The sequence below is a fragment of the Porites lutea genome, chromosome 9 (genome assembly GCF_958299795.1).
Source record: "Porites lutea chromosome 9, jaPorLute2.1, whole genome shotgun sequence".
Taxonomy (NCBI): domain Eukaryota; kingdom Metazoa; phylum Cnidaria; class Anthozoa; order Scleractinia; family Poritidae; genus Porites; species Porites lutea.
Genome location: NC_133209.1, coordinates 3,282,501 through 3,299,632, shown reverse-complemented (window position 1 = coordinate 3,299,632; position 17,132 = coordinate 3,282,501). Strand labels below are relative to the sequence as shown.

Genomic DNA, 17,132 nt, shown 5'->3' with positions numbered 1-17,132 from the left:
CACACAGACTCTTATTCTAGAACAAACAGCCAATTCCTCACCTGTATATCTTAAAGATTTGTCTCTTTGTAAAAATACAATCATGTTCACTAACAGAAAATCACACACGGATTAGTTTCACTTTTTTCCCAACTTCTTGACCGGGCAGAAAAGGAGACTTGAACGAGCAAAAATTTCTTTGGCCGGTCTTCGTGTCCGGCCACCGCCCTTAAGTTGTTTTAAGCCCTGTAGTGCCAAGTTGCGTCACAACGTGCTCAAGTAAAGTTTGTATTTGAGAAACTTTTCTAACAAATGGAAAAAAAATTTCCCTTAAATCGCATTTTCAATTTTGATAACGTCATTTAGTCCCATCATACACCTCGTTTGCCTTTTCCCCCGCCCAAAAATGCATAACGTTTGTTTCCAATTTCTCCAGGGTTTTACAGTCGTTCTAAGAGAAACTGAGTTAAGACGGTGCTTATACAAAATTTGTGGGTGGGGAGAGGTGGGGGGGGGGGCAAACAAGGTGTATCAGCGTCGAAGCGAAAGTTGCAAATAAAAAAAAAAGTTAGACAAAGAGAGCGCAACGCCTCCGCACAAAAAATTTGTACCTCAAGCTGAAGTCAAGTTGATGAGCAGTGGAGGTTGATGGTGAAAGAAGTCGCTCAAGTCTGTGAGATCGTTTGCAGTAAAGTTTTAACAGATGGTAACACGTATCTCGCGTCATGAACTTGTTTTCTTCATCTTCATCTTCATCTTCGTCTTTTTCTTCCATAAAGGGTGGCCGAGGAGGGGCACCATATTTCCCATAGCTGGAACTTCCCTGCATGGTAAAAAGATATTTTGGTTTGAATGCTTTCGAGAATTCCCTCTTTTAAGTCTGTGCTCACTACAACTAGGAAGGCTAAAGGGAAAGAACTCTAACAAATTATGTGCTAGGTCACGTAATTACGTAAACATAGCAAGCTACTTGAAAAGAACTTGCCTTGAAAGAAGCTTCATACGCATTCAATGCATCTTGTATTGAAGATGTCGGTGAACAGTAATACCTGACAAATGAACAAACAGTTTGTTAACTCGTGTACTCCTAAAAGTTGCCAAAATTAAATTTAAAAAAAAAAAGAAATCTAAATTTCTTTTTGTTAAATCTTAAGATTTAAATAGTTCTGTGCAAAAGTTCTGTCGAAGAGGTTTTATATGAAGGTAACACCCTAGAATTTCATCCAGAGACTCAAAAGTTAGAACTACATACAAAACAAATAGTTCCATGTGAAAATGCTGCTGAAGAGGTTTCATTTGAATGGTCACACCACGGGATTTCAACCATAGACTCAAAAGTTAGAACAACATACAAAACAAATAGTATCATGTTGTTGTTGTTGTCTTTTGCGGTTTCAGTTTCATTAGGCGCCAGTTTTCCCCTCCCCCCTCCACCCCAACAATTTCCTCACCACAAATGAACGGCAAGTACTCTTTTCCAATCCAGTCCTTCGCAAACGTTAACTGTGTCATGTGTCAAGGGCCATACCATCGCGCCAGCGAGCAAAGCGTAAATTTTTATTCTCTCTTCATCAATAAACATGTCTGCCTGTTTAAGAAAATTGAAACGATGTCAAAAACAAATAAAATACAGAGAAAAAGACTATAGAAAGAGGGAAGATGAAAGCCAGCCATTTATTTTATTTCATTTATAAATGGCAAGCCAACAGCATCCAACAACTATTATTGCTTACAACAAAAACAAAAATTAAAGTACAGAATGTTGCTATTAGTATCCTAGTAGTCTGAAACTACAAAAAATAAAAAAATTATTGAGAATTTGGAGGGAAAAGTTGAGAATTAGCGAAACCAGCGGCTAGCCATTTCAAACTGAGGACAATCCGGGGCTGGTGAGTTCATAAGAAGATCAACGCTGTGATGCGGGAAAGGGAGGGAAATTCTACCACACAAAAACAACATCAATATGTAACGAAAGATTAGGCATTGTTTGTCAAAAGGCAAAAAAGGCCAAATATGAGTTGCTGCTTTCAACCCAAGTGGGTTGAAAGCGGCAACTCCTGCACTTGGCTGACTTTCGCACATTCAAAAGAGGGAACGCTAACTTTAGGTCCGATTTTCAAAAGTTGCGATAACTTTTCGAGATGGCGGGATTTTCAGTAGGGGGTTCGGATTTTTTCTTTTAAAAAAACGGACAAAATTTAAATCAATCGGACAAGTCTTGCAAAGGTGCCGACAAAAAATGAACCCTTCGGATTTCATTTTCCAAAGGACGCCGACAAAAGTTTGAGGGTTCGGATTCCAGCCATCATTAGGGGGAGGGGGGTGCGGATAAAAAATGGAACGTCCCCGGGCCCGTAATACGCTTAAAGTTTACCCAGAAACAGCGAAAGATTTGGACCAAAAAAAAAAGGAAAATTCCTTTCTTTGACTTAAAGAATGTCATTGCCAATACATAACTTTCAAATAGCAAAAAAAAAAAAAGATTTCAATACTTGATGTAGACATCGAAGGCATATAAAAGATTATTGGGATCGTAAAGTTCTGTTGATTATCCCGAATACTTATGTATCCATTATTGCACCTTCATTTCTTGCCAATCGCTCAGCTGTTTGTAGATGAGGTTCCGTGTCGCCGAGTTTCCTGTAACTTGTGACAACAAAAGTGACAGTCGATAGTCGCCATGTTGCTGTGCCGCATTACACGCCCTACTAATCTGCTTTCCGGTTAAATAACTGAAGATAGACTTCAAGTGGTCGCTTTCCTACAATACAAAAAGGACAAGATAAATATTGTTTGAGGTTACACTTAAATATAAAAATAACCATCCGTGTGCAACCGCTTCTTTTCGAGATAAATTTACCGGGGAAATAAACTTTGAAACGTCAAAAAAGATCGAAGGAAGTGACTATGAAAGCTACCTGGATGTTTCTCTCACGTTGCGATGTCAAAGGGTTTCACAAAAAAAACAGCCAGTCACAAGAGTGTTAATTAAAATTCCCGCGAAAAAGACGTACTGTGTCCGGAAAAAAGGCGGGAAACAAACGTAAGTGTGGCCGCTCTTACTTCGGTAAAACACAGGGTTGCACCATGATAAATATACCGCGAGAGAAATACTGCAGGAAATTCACTTTTTCTTAAGGCGTGAGTGACCCCGACAATTTAAATGTGCATAAGATTCCCCTACAAGAGTCTCCTTTCTACGCTAGTTTTAGTTCATTACCAATAAAATAATCCGCCTTGATTAAAAGTAAACAACATTTGTGTTTCAGTGCGTGGGAGTACATACTTGAAAATTAGCTTCATCAACCTCTTTGGAGATTCTTGTCTTTGTCGCCTCAGCGAGCCACCTTGATAAAGCTTCTTTCCTTGCCACACGATTCTGATAGGATTCCCTCTCATCCCTAATTCCTTTCAGAACTTAAAAATAAATTGAAAAACAAATAAAAAACGGAACGAAAAAATCCCGGGAAATGTTACGCACTAAGGATAAAGAAGTTATAATTTATAGGATTGATTCATTGATTGATTGATGATGGTGATTGTTGTGTTGATGATGATGATGAGAATTACATATAAAAATAATTAAAAATGCGAGTAGAGGAAAAAAGCACTAATCATAAGCAGATAAATAGTGAATGAAACTAACCAATCAATCTTTAACAATATAGCTTAGCCCGCGAGCAAGCTCTCCAGGGTGCTCTGGCGGCGGGGCGGGAAAAGGAAGGGGAGCTTGCGACTACGTCTCTGGCTCTCCTTCCTTTTCCCGCCCCGCCGCCAGAGCGCCCCGGAGAGCTTGCTCGCAGGCTAAATATAGCTTTCAAACCCCGGCTTGCATGCTTGCATTAACGTAACTAAATTTAGTACCCTGAGAAAACAGCCGACATTTGGCGACGCCCGAGGAAAGAGCACTGAAATTCCATACTGATGACGTATCACTACCCAGATCCTGGAGGCGCTTTTGATTGGTCGTGCCGCGTGGGAAATTTGCTTCATCCAATCAGAAGCACTTCTCAGATCTGGGTAGTGATACGTCATCAGTATAGCATTTAGATAAGACACTTCTTAAGGTACAAGATAACCTTGCGAGTTTGGTCTTTCTTACCTTCATCATCTTCTTCTTGCTCGTCACTCAGTTTGCCCCATAGAGCAACAACTAAATCCCAAACCAAACAGGTCTGTTCTGCTGCCTCTTTTAGTGGGCCTGACACTAAAAGCACAGTAACAAATATATATTAAAGACCTTTACCACACAAGCACAGATGCTCCAAGAAATATGTACCAATATCGTGGAAAACTTGGTTACCTCTTTTTTACTGTTTACTACTAGTCTTGGTTAGGCGTTGAACACGCCTCCCCTGAGTTGACTCAAAGGTGGGGGAGGGCTAGGTCACCGCTATCTGGTTCATTTTGTTATCATTGCAAATTGCGCTTCCTTAAAAAACGTTATACGCTATGGAGCTTAACGTTAGCGAAGATTACTTGTAAATGAATCACAGCTTCGTGTCAATCAATTACGTCTCCCAAGCATCAAACGTAACAAACAACAAAAATGACCTCTGGAAAACTGTTACGCTAACACGTTTTCAAAACCGCAATTGCAATCCGTTTTAATATTCTTTAAGTTTGTCCATCCGTGCCATTTTTTGTACTTGCTGTATTATTTATTTCTTCTTGCAATGTCTTGAGCGGTTATTTTTATGAATTTAATAGTAGTACCCACTGTTTGAATTTTGGCAAAATTCTTAACACCGGGGGGGGGGGGGACTGCCATATATGGGCTATATAGGTATGTGCCGCTGTGAAGGGTATGGTTTTCACGCAGCTTACACCGGGATAAGGTATATAAATCAGAGAGTTTGGGTCCAGAATAGAGTATCATTTTCCAGGAAACTGATCAATTGGTTGAAGAAAGAATTACCACTCAAAAATATAAAAACCAAATCGGTTTTGGTTTGGCTGGACTATGCTAGTGACCTCAGTAGTTTCTGGATAAAAGCTACTCTAGGAAAGGGGGGATTTGGGGAATTTAGCGTAGTATAGGGCAGCAAAATTGAGCTGAACTAGCTCTGGTATAGGTTAAGGGTTCAAGGGTCCCAATGGTACATCCTAACCCAAAAATGCCTTAAGTACCTCCCCCCCGGTCTAAACACAGCTACTTAGGTGACAGGCGTGTGGTTAACATTCAAAGGGTCTTTAAACACAACAGATGGTAACAAGGTATTGTAAAATCACTCATAAATACCTGTTGCGTCTTTGTTTTTCCTCGCAATTTCTGCATGGTGATGAAGAGCTTTGACATCAGTCGAAGGCTGAATGAATGGACAGCCATTATCGACAGACACCTGGGCATGATGAAGCTCTGCTTCAAGAACAGACTGGTGTTGTGCCTACAAATATGTGAGATAACTATTACGAAGACTAGCAACTGACATTTCAAACTTTGAAATAAATACACGTATGCTCGTCAAAATTCAAAACCAACACAATTTATAGTAACCAACAAAAGTACACTGGAAAGAACTCATATTTCCAATGACGGAACAGTTTCACTGCTTATTTGGTTGCCACATTTTGTTGGTGAATTTTTTAGCTTCAGAGGACAACAGCCACTCAAGCTAGTTAAAAGAAAAAAACGGGTAATTGTGAAGTTTGAGAAGACAATGGGTCCTGAAACATAACCTGACCTCCTACAGTCACTTTCTAGGTGGTAATAACATAATAGGGATAGGCCTGCAATAGAGGTTGCAAAGTATGGAATCCCCAAGTTTCTCTTTTCCTTAAACCGCCCCTCGATTAGCTCAATTGGATAAGCGCCAGTCTGCTGAGCGGGAGGCCGCTGGTTGAAACACCGACCGGGCCAACATTCAGAGTCTTTAAATAACTGAGGAGAAAGTGCTGCCTTGGTAAAGACGTCTGCAAACGGTTGGACTTTCCGGTCTTCTCGGAGAAAGACGATAAACCTTAGGCCCCGTCTCACAAGCCTTGCACATGTAATAAAATTCTGTGGGACGTTAAAGAGCCCACTCACTGTTATTACAGAGTAGATGACATATTGTGGTGATCTGTCTTATAAATTAACATTCACACAGATGGCATCATTACTCATTCGTTCATTACTTGTAAACTGCACCATAAGCAGTTTGGCAAAAGTCCCCCAACTAGTGTTGTAAATTATCCCTAAAAAAAACCCCTGAAGGGAGTAGATAATAGGGTATTTTATAATTTCACTAACCAGCACTGTATCACTTCCATGACTGAAGTGTGACGCAACATTGAGCTTTTCCAGTGTCACACCAAACGCTGGTGTTCCATGACTGTTGCTAGGCCTTGGCTTTGGAGCCAAAAAGTCCCCCACCAGGGAGGGCTGAGTGATGGGATCCGTCGTCTGCTTCTCTCGTTTTCCTAGCGGGGTACCACTGTGTACCAAGACAAACCCTGGTCCCCAACCAACACGAAAGGATCGCCCCATCATCAGACCAGCATCACCCACGAGGTTCTCTCTTGTATTGACAAGGGAGTCCTCTTTAGGTACCAAGCCAAACTGGCTGCGCGCTCCAACTACTTTAATTCCGATATCCATTGCAGTTCCAATAGCAGAAGGGAGCAGCATTGGCGAGGGAGGGGCCGCTGGTGTTAGGTCATGCACCACTGGATGTCTCAGCGGATACACACCTGTTGGATTAACCGATGGAAACGTTTATGTATTACACACAGTTTACAACCGATTGGCCTTTTACAGGTAGTGACTGACACTGGTTAGAGGTGTGAAAATGTCACACCATAGGGCTGTTTTGAACTGGGGACACAACCGCTATCTTGAGGTAGCAGGAGAAAACAATAATTAGGGATCTTAAGCAATGGCGTTTTTGAGCGACACGTCAACCGGAAGTGAGGACGCGACACACGTCAACCAGAAGTGAGGTCTTTTTCATTTCAAAACACCTTGACCCTACCGTATTTATATTGCTGAGTGTCTTTACTCTTATAGAGACGATTCGCCCGAAAATTTAAGCAAACCGACATCCCAAGAATGAAAAAAGCCCAGTTCCGGTTTACAAGTGACACTCAAAAGCTGACTGATATCAAAACTCCTATCCAAAAACAGCTCAGTGCTATACGACACAACATAAACCCACACCCACAACTCCTCTAGAGTCAACTAGTTACCTGCAGTTGTGTCTAGAGAAAAGATATGTGCATTTATTCTGTAGAAGAACAGTAATCACTTCACAGTAACAAGGTGTCAGCAATAAAATTAATGTGTCTATTGAAACAGTCCTCTATGCAGCTGTTATCAGGGTCGTCTTTTTAGAGGACAAGGTTGCAAGAGAACCCAAGTAATGGCTGCGTATGGGACTACACAAAACAGGGTTTTCAGTATTACATTATTTTTGCTAAGTATAAACATTTTATTTTCTTTAACTCGTAATATTAACGCCTTACAAGATAATAAATAATTTCTTTTACAGTCCTCTCAAGGACATTTTATCGCTAATTACATGAAAAATTTATTTTGAAAAGTATTAATGACAACTTTTTACCCAACTTTTTTTAAGTTGAATAAGGAAGTTATTTCAAGAGAAACAAGAAGAAGCAATTTTATATACTTACCTGCAGTAAGAACTGAGACCGCCAAGAAAAGTTTTTATTATAATGGCTCAGTTGTGTATAATAGTTATTTAGTAAATAAGAATTAGTTTTAATTGTCATACTGTACTATTATTAACTTATAGTTACTTAGTTTCTTATTATTTATTTTGAACTTTTTTATTAGTCTCAATTTAGGGCTCCTATTGATAACAGATATACTTCTAAGTATTCTGAAGGGATTACCCTAGTTAAATAAAGGTTTACTACTGCCGGTAACTTATTGTATCGTAAGTCGATGTTAATTGGTTTACTGGAACTTTATAGACCTATCAAGGGCTGCTGTATACATTAAGCTACCCTATTAATAATCTTCATTGTTTTTATTCAATTATTAGAGTGGTTTTCGTTTGAGTGTCGTAAAACCAAAACCAAAGTTATTACTCTGGCCAATCACATAGGACACAGACAATACATTGAACCAATCAAAACTCGAAGTATTTACATGTGGCTGACGCAAAGCGCGGGAAAATGCATGCGAGCGCGTCACAATTGGCTTTGGTTTTACTTCTGATTGGATGAAAAAGTGGCGCGAATCTTTTAAGCCAATCGCATCGTGTAGAAAGTGCAAAACCAATTACTTTTCGACACTCAAATGAAAACCGCTCTATGCTCAATCTCTTAACCATCTATTTTCAACTACAGGGACAACTATAAGAATTCTTAAATGTCTGACTCCTGCTCATTAATAATAATAATAATAATAATTTATTTCTTATTAGGCGCAAATTAACATCTGAATATGATCAAATGCGCCTTACAAGTATAACTGCCTGTAATGATTACAATAAAGTATACGTAGGAATACCTAAAAATTTATAATCTAAAATTTATCAATCTAACTATAAAAGGCAAAAGCCTTCCTAAATAAGTAAGTCTTTATTGTTCGTTTAAAAACCAAAAAGTCATTCTCTTCGTTGGTGCTAAAACTCTGTGATATTCGGTTAATTACCTATCTTAGGACTGCCAAACAAAGACTGCGGCATCTGCTCTGGTCCAACTGACTCATCTATGCGGCGCTGGACCTTGGGAGAGAGAAGAGGCCCAAGGGGCATAACAGCAGGGTATACAGAACTCTTGGTGTGACCTGCTTTGCTAAAAGATGCACTCAACAGGGACTTGTCAACAGAAGGCCCATCACTGGGTAAGCGTCCTGAAGATGGCTGAGACTGGTCAGCAAAGAATGACGCCTTCATAACCTGGATCCGCTGAGCATTCATGCCCAGGGCTGTAGCTAACTGATGACTGGCAGGTGAGCTTTCGAGTTCTTCATCGCTGGCATCACTTCCTTCTCTAGCTTCGTCATCAAGCATTTCCTCTAAAAAAAGTATCAAAAGATGACATTATGTACCATATTTTTAAATTAAGCAGGCTTGGAGCTCATTAAATTTTTGGACTTTGGGAGTAAGTGCTTATCCGTGGTGGGTGCTTATTTGAGGCTAGGCACTTATCAAATTTTTACCATTTTCAGTAAGTAGTAAGTTTAATTTGCAACAAAAATAAATAAATAATAACAAAACGTTACCAAAGCAAAATTTTAACTGTTCATTGAAAGTTTCTTTATACTGAGAAACCTCGGTTGGTGGGGAAGTCTCTTAGCAAAACTTACTCCATTTAAATCCCATTGCCAGTAAGGTCAAGATTGGTTAGTCAAGGCTAGGCAAAAGGTGGATAGTTATTAGAGATGGGCGCTTATTCCAGTTTGGGTGCTTAATCAAATAAATATGCTAGTCAATTTTCTATGTTTGAGCGTCAAATAATACCCAACTTTCACTGCTTGAATAGCTTTTGCTAGTCGTAGGAATGTAAAGACATCCCGGGTTGTCAAAAGTATCCGGCTGCTTGTGAAAAATCGCCACCTACTTGGTTAGTATTGGCCGGCTACTGTGGTTAGCAATTCTTTACCTATGGTGTTTTTTGAATAAAATATCCCTGGACTGGCCGCTTACTTTGACATTTCAGCCATCTATTTCAAACCTTTCTGACAACCCTAGACATCGTACCACAAAATCATCAGGAGATATCATATGAAATATAAATGACAAGAATTTTTTTTTTTTGAGTAGAAAATATCCTTCATACCTGGGAAGGTTTCATTATCAATATCTGGCATGTCGCTATCCTGGTCATGTAATGACAGAGAAGCCCTTTGCCTCTCCTTCTCATAAGCTTCAAGTTGTTGTTTCTTCTCTTGGAGACGTTTGAAAATTTCAAGTTTTTCTTTTTCCAAGGAGTCATCTGTATCCTGTCAAAAGACAAAACAGTCAGAGTCTGACTAATTGCTATGTAGTTCTAACTTTTGAGTCTGTGAATGAAATCCATTGGTGTGACCATTCAAATGAAACCTCTTCAGCAGTCCTTCTACATGGTACGATTTGTTTTGTACATAGTTCCAACTGTTGAGTCTGTAGATGAAATACTATGGTGTGACCATTCAAATGAAACCTCTTCAGCAGTACTTTCACATGGTACTATTCGTTTTGCATGTAGTTCTAACTTTTGACTCTACAGATGAAATCCTATGGTGTGACCATTTAAATGAAACCTCTTCAGCAGTATTTCTACATAATGCTTTATATTTTATTGTGCATGTGATTATACAAAATGAAAGTTTAACTTTAACCACACAAAAGGTAAACCTGTGTACCTGCAGATGTGGTTTAAGAGGAGGCCGCTTGAGCTTTTTTGCCAGCTGTTCATCGTCAAGGTACTCATGCATTCCATAACGAGTAAAGTGTTCCACCTGAAAATAAGGAAAAAATAAAAAATTTTGATATTTCACAACATATTAGCACAAAGAGTGGGAATAATTATAGTACAAAGAAAAAGGAAATCAAACCTTTGACAACAAAATTTTGTAAATAACTCATAAATGTGTATTTTTTCAAGTAGAGCAGGTAGTTTGAAAATCCTTATTTCTTTGTTTTTTGTGAGCCTTGTGCGTAGAATTTTTTATTTATACCGTAAAAACCCAGTTTCCATTATCAGGATCATAATCAAGGAAAGTTGCTCCAAGCTTTGCAGTGGCAGCTTCCACTCTCTCCTGCCATCCTTGAAGCTTTAGTCTCTCTGGGCTCTACAAAAACAAACAAACAAACAACAACACATTGGATATTCAGGAAAAAAAAAAAAATACAATACAGCCGACTTCCGATAATTTGAACCTTCAAAGAAAATAGAAAAAAAGTTCGAGTTATCGGGAGTTCGAGTTACCGAGGGTAAGATTATATAGAAAATGATCTGAAGGGAAATAAAAATTGCTTCGAGTTAGCGGGAGGTTCGAGTTACAGAGGGTTCGAGTTACCGGGAGTCGACTGTATATTTGAAACGGTCAAATAATGAACTACTTAATATTAAATATGCATAAATCCAACTTTGTTTTGGAAAACACGTGCCAAAATAACAAGACAAGTAAATAAAATCTTTTCAAATGACTCACTGTGATTGGTTTGTGTGATGTCTTGTCATTTGGCCAAACTTTTTCCAGAGTAATTTCTGCTTTTTTGTTAAGCCTCTCACCCACTGGAGGTTTGTTAGGATACGAGTCTGGATATACTTCTATTTCACGGCGTCTGAAGAACACTGTTAAAATGAACAACATGGAGATTAGAACTTTTCATAAAAGCCACCATAACTCATGTGTCAGTAGCTACATAAAATCTTAGATAAATTATGATAGTACTCTAACTGAAATTCTCACCAATTTCATCCAAGTTCAGTCCAGCCACATTAGTTCTGCCATAAAACTTAACTTTGCCATAACCTTCGCGACCAACAACAAAATCGTCAACAAACACATCTCCATTGTTGTCAATCCTCTTGTTCAGTTCAACTAGTGGTGGTACTGTATAGTAGTCAGACCTAGAAAAAAATTTTAGATTATACACGAGGAACATTAGCAGTCACACAAAATAAGAACTAAAGTCAAACCTCCCGTAAGCGGCACCCCAAAATGCAAAGATTTAGTGGTCACTTAACCCTTTAAGCCCCAGTAACCACATACAAATTCTCCAAACTGATCTCCATACATTTCCTTTAAGAATTAGTTGAGAGAATTTAATAAAACATCAAGGCATTTTCTCTTTCATGATCATTTTTCATATTCTCACAACCTTATCTTTTGACAATGTATGGACATTGTTAGGAGAAAATTGCTGTTGGTCACTATTGAGACTTAAAGGGTTAAGGGTGGTTGTCGCTTGGGAGAATCAAAATGCAGGGAGGACCTTCCTAGAAGAGGTTTGAACACACCTATATTTGGAACAGATTTCATCATTGCAAACAATTTCTAAGTTGCAATACAGTAAACACGCGCTAATAACAACCTACTTTTCTTGATGTCTGGCAAAATAGGTTCTTTTATTTTGGGGTGCTTATTGACAATTCAGGCTAAGTAGGATCTTAATTAGGTTCTTAATTTTTATGAAGGAGATAAGAGATTGTTGATTACCAGAGAAATAAATAAACTTTTTATTTATTCAAAATTTTATTATTATAACCCTAACAAAACTGATTACCGAATTTATATTCAGTATAGTTGAAACACATACACTGTACAACATAAACACACCTTTTCAAAGTTATGCCACAGAGTTCTTTAGTACCACTCTCAGCAAGATCTTCCTCTGTAACCTCAGAACTCTTTACACTTTCCTGGTCATCATCTTGTCTTGTAACATGACGGACATTCAAGTCGGCAATAGTGGTATCTAATGTTTCTCTTGTTGCTCCTTTTGAGAACCTTACTCCCATCGGACTGGCAACATCACTGGTATTAATTCTGTCACCGGCAGCCTTAGCAGCCCCTTCTTCTACAGCAAGGGTGTTCCTTACAGGTGAAGTATTTTGTGATGAGGGAGGGGAGGGCGGAAAGGGGGAGCTGGTTATTGGCAGATCATCACCTTCCCCCAAGGAATGAAACTTGACTCGAGTTGTGTCAACTATTGACATTGGTGAATCCTGGCAAAAAGATGAAGCATTTTTTGTAAGAAATATTGAAAATTTTACAATAATTTATTATTTTAAAATAATCAAAGAGTGGTTCAAGGCAAAAAAAAACTCCTTCACTTTATGGTGAGATGAAATTTAATGCCAATTTTCTTATTTTTATCATTGAGATTTAATTGCAAGTATTTTTGTGGTATACTTGGGACTTCAAAGACAAGTAGATTATCCTCATGAGAAAGAACATTTTCCATTTGCCCAATTGGCAACAGCTCATGCAAGCCGTCTTCTAACAAATATGATAAAAAAGGAAAAAAATGTGACATGCCCCAGGCAAGGGAGATTGAGAGGATGAGTTAGAATTCAAGTTATTTTTGTCAAGCGCTGAAAAGTCCCTTCAGTAGACTTAATACAACATTTAGCGTTGTGGGTTTTACCAAACAATCATAGAGGCAGCAAGCAATATCAACTACTCCACATGCAAACTTAACTGTATTACTTGACAAACCTCTGTGGTAGACTTGCTTTTAATGACAAGCTTCTTGATATTTTTTCTGGGTACAAATGTATCTGGACTCAAGCCAGAGTCTTCCTCCAGCCCTTCAAACAGCTTAGACTGCGACAAATGAATAAATAAATACAAATTACTCAGTAAAGACTTGTCAGATGTTAAAGTACAAAATAGGAAAAGAGCATTACGTAGACAGGAAAATAAAAAAACCTTATTCATAGTGTAGTTATTGATTGGTCTTGGTTTAATTCTTGCTGATGGACGAGGAGAAACCTGGCAGATAGGAAAAAAAATGCAAAAGTTGAAAAGAACATTGTTTAGATCGTTTGTATGTCTGAAGGCAATAGCATAATTAATGTTTCGGTTTACAAAGGGAATAAAAGGGTAATAAACCAATAAGAGGCCTGAGTTGTCCTTAACTTTCACTTCTTTCCTTAACGGGCTGTCTCAAAATGTCCAGAACTTCCCTAGAATTTTTTCCAAAATCAGTAAACACGTTTTATGCAGTACTCTCATTTGATTAGCAAACACTGTTTTTCCTTCTCGTTCTCGCCATCATCATCACCACACACCTTGACATTATTGTTGTAACAAATATTATAAATTATTTTAATTTCTTGTCTGGTTCGTGTCTTGCTCTACTTTCACTGTTTGGTAGAATGGAGAAACCAGGTGGAGCTTTTCATGGCAGATATCACCAAAGTAAAAGTGATGAAGAACAAATGGCTTGACAATCAGTAATACTTTTAGTTTTGTTCACACTAAATTGTCTATCCGGTTAATACATGTACAGAATACTGCAATAACAATGTAACATTAAGCTACAAAATAGCCATAAGATAAAATGTTACTTAACACACAACGATGCATGTACAAAAATGTCAACTGTCACCTTATAATGCGATGGGGTGGTGGAATTCTTCTGAATAGAACTTGAAGTTGAACTAGATGCTCGCTCTCCCTTAGCTTTCTCCTAGAGGCATAAAAAAATTTGAAAAGTAAAAGTTACATGTATTTTCCACTTACTCATTTGCGTGTTTACAGTACACTTCATTCATAGTCTTTGTGATATTAAACAAGTATTTTGTTTTTTTTATTTTTCAGAGCTGTGCTCTAGCAGTACCTAGAGGCTCCTGCACCTTACAATTGCTCCAAGGCAACTACATGTAGGAAATATCAGTTTTTGCAAATGAATCATATGCTGGGCACCATGGATTTCACAGGTTCAGAAGACTAGACTCCCAACAGTTTTTCTTAAAGCATATCCTTGATTCAAAGTGGAGGACATTTTCAGTCAGATAAGTTGACAAATAATAACACAGTACCACTGCAGACATAAATTATTTTGCTTCAATTTTGTACAAGGCCTTGCGTATATTATTTTGATCAAATGTATATTTAGTAACCTCTTACCGCTAATGAATTCCTAAACAGTGGTGAGTCTCCAAATGGGGAGTTGGCCAGGATTTGAAGCTGGTTCTGCAAGAGTAACTGCTGCTGCTGCTGCTGCAATTGCTGTTGTTGTTGTTGTTGTATAGTGCTCAGGGTTGTATTTTGGTTGCTACAGTAGAACAGGAAAAACTGGTGTGAATCAACTACAAATCTACAGGCAGAGATCATAAAGAGAGCAGTTTCTATAACAAGGAAAACACCATGAGAGCAAGGGGCCAGGGGCCAGCTGCGTAGAGCAACCCAACTATCAAGCTCTATCCCTTTGTTTGTGAAGGGGGACTTTCTTGCACAGCATCACGATTAACTCTTTAAATCCCAATATCCACAGACAAATTCTCCAGACTAATCTCAACATATTTCCTCAAGATTTAGTTGAGAGAACTCTGTAAAAGATCAGAGCATTTTCCAAGGTTATCATTGTATCAATTGCCACAACCAGTTTCTCTTGATGATGTATTAGCAGAAAACTGATGTTAGTCACCCTTGCACTTTGAGGGTTAACTCAACCTAGAGCAGATTATATGAGTGTAGGAAACAGAAAGAGTGTGCAAATTCTTTACAACGCAGGGAAAGGTTGCATAAAACAATCTTAAGTTGGATTATGCAACCACGTCCTGATTCATAAGGCTTTTACAAATTAAGCGACTGCTAAACCCTACACAATTTTGCCTACTAACAATCTTAATAGTCTACTGTCAGCTCTTCTTCTACTACAAGCCCAAGAAAAGAGCAAAGACAAATTTTCCAGTACCTTCCAAGAGTGCCTAGGCCAAAGCCACCTGTTTGCTGGGTTGCTAGGGATCCAAAGCCTCCTAACAAGAAAGAGGAGTGTTAATTCATTATTTTTTGTCAGAGTTTATAACTCAGTGTCTCTGAAATTTAAAAAACACCAGTCAATTTTAATATTTATTGTAAACTGTTAATAATAATGTAAATAGTAGTATCATTTTGTAATGTTACAATCTTACACACTATGATTCACAGGACTGGCATAATTATGCTTAATTTCTACATAATCATCCTTTAAACAAGAAATGACCAGTAGCTTTCTCTTAATTTGAATTTAAAAAAAATTCATGAAATCAGTTAACCACCATAGATATAGAAAATGCTTACTCTCTGTTTGTAATATTTTCTCCATGGAATGAAACAGTTGAAACTGGCCAAAGGTGTGAAATAGAACAGTTCTTGTTACTTACCAGTTCCTAGGGTTCCTGTGCCCAGTCCTGTTGCAAGGGTTCCTGTGCCACCAAACACTCCTGTACCAGTACTGGCACCGAAGGCTGTTCCAGTACCAAATGCTGTGGGTTTAGCACTAAACAGGCTCCCACCTGTTCCGGTTGCGGCACCAAATGCACTTGTTCCTAGGCCAGTAGTGCTAGCGCCAAAGTTAAATCCTGTCTGGGGTTTATTCTGTGCACCAAACAATCCACCGGCTGTACCTGTGCCCAGTGTTGCTAGAAAGCAAGGATGGAAATAAAAAAAATAAATTAATATCAATTATTACAGTTTGCAAAGAAAGTAGTGTCTGATAGCTCGGGGCTAGTGGATTTTGCTATTGAATTCTGTTATTAACTTGCCCGATGGGCAAGTGAAGTTTTTTGAGGAATTCAAATTACAGAAGAACTGTGAAATCAATCAGCTCATCAAAACGTTTTTGGGGCTAGTTGAAATGATGTTTGGGCTAGTAAATGTTAGCTTCAGCTTGCCGAAATAGAAGCTGTAAAAATGACTCTCTTTGCACCCTGTATTATGTTTTGTACAGTATAAATAAATGTTACGCGGTATAAATAAATGTTATTAGTACAGAAATCAGAGATACTCATGCACAAACTGGTTCAACACACAGTCCAACCACCACTCAATTGCATTACTGACTGCCTATCCACAGCACCAAAATCACATAGTGTTCCAATCAAACCCCTGCAGTTTGGAATCACTATTGTAAGTGAACCCCTCCCATAATGGGGCACAAAAAAAGGCCTCTCTGCTACTCCGAGACATGAATATTATTTTCTTGCTGGGTAAGTTTTCTTTCTAAGCTCACTTGCCCTATGGGCAAAATTCCAGGTAATTCATCTTGTAATTAAATCATTAACTACGACAAGCAAGCAATAGCTGCATTTAAGTAATAACAAAATCTTGGCATTTTGGGTGGTCCTTGAGTATACAATTTTGAAAACCTTGACTAATCCTTGGTTTACAGAACTGCCCGATGTAGACCTGATTACATTGTGTACATGAAGACAACAGGCCATTCTTGAGTCGCCTCAAGCATAGACTGCTTAAAAAGCAAGGCCTAGTGCGAGGCCATTGATAAATATGAAAATGAGTTTTTATTTTCATGCAAATAAAGATTTGTACTTAGCCTCATTTTGAAAGTGAGAGTTCTTGGAACTAGGAAATACCCTCCTCACAATGTAAGGAAGTCACTACTATTTCAAAGGACACTGAACATTAAACTACTTACTTCCAAATTGTTTAGCTGCAAAAAGTGTTGACTAAAAATGAAACAAAAAAACGGTAAAATCAAGTTTAATAAGAAATATTGAGAGTACCATGTGGACAATATTTATTATTGGAGGGCTGGGCAGTAACT

At 38.4% G+C, this 17,132-nt stretch overlaps 1 protein-coding gene across 1 annotated transcript in view; it reads right to left on the bottom strand.

The window, feature by feature from the left end:
- The window catches only part of LOC140947417 (nuclear pore complex protein Nup98-Nup96-like), a 30,513-nt gene that overhangs the window by 4,365 nt on the left and 9,016 nt on the right, over positions 1 to 17,132 (bottom strand). Inside the window, exons 11-32 of the mRNA XM_073396509.1 lie at positions 17,004 to 17,034; positions 15,733 to 15,990; positions 15,285 to 15,345; positions 14,495 to 14,642; positions 13,974 to 14,054; positions 13,292 to 13,354; positions 13,079 to 13,186; positions 12,197 to 12,585; positions 11,327 to 11,487; positions 11,066 to 11,208; positions 10,589 to 10,702; positions 10,274 to 10,369; positions 9,709 to 9,871; positions 8,579 to 8,944; positions 6,212 to 6,651; positions 5,222 to 5,366; positions 4,082 to 4,186; positions 3,266 to 3,396; positions 2,561 to 2,740; positions 1,431 to 1,567; positions 965 to 1,028; positions 591 to 802 (exon numbers count right to left, since the gene is read on the bottom strand). Coding sequence (XP_073252610.1) covers positions 591 to 802; positions 965 to 1,028; positions 1,431 to 1,567; positions 2,561 to 2,740; positions 3,266 to 3,396; positions 4,082 to 4,186; positions 5,222 to 5,366; positions 6,212 to 6,651; positions 8,579 to 8,944; positions 9,709 to 9,871; positions 10,274 to 10,369; positions 10,589 to 10,702; positions 11,066 to 11,208; positions 11,327 to 11,487; positions 12,197 to 12,585; positions 13,079 to 13,186; positions 13,292 to 13,354; positions 13,974 to 14,054; positions 14,495 to 14,642; positions 15,285 to 15,345; positions 15,733 to 15,990; positions 17,004 to 17,034 — 3,596 coding nt within the window. The remainder of the gene's footprint in view (positions 1 to 590; positions 803 to 964; positions 1,029 to 1,430; positions 1,568 to 2,560; positions 2,741 to 3,265; positions 3,397 to 4,081; positions 4,187 to 5,221; positions 5,367 to 6,211; positions 6,652 to 8,578; positions 8,945 to 9,708; positions 9,872 to 10,273; positions 10,370 to 10,588; positions 10,703 to 11,065; positions 11,209 to 11,326; positions 11,488 to 12,196; positions 12,586 to 13,078; positions 13,187 to 13,291; positions 13,355 to 13,973; positions 14,055 to 14,494; positions 14,643 to 15,284; positions 15,346 to 15,732; positions 15,991 to 17,003; positions 17,035 to 17,132) is intronic.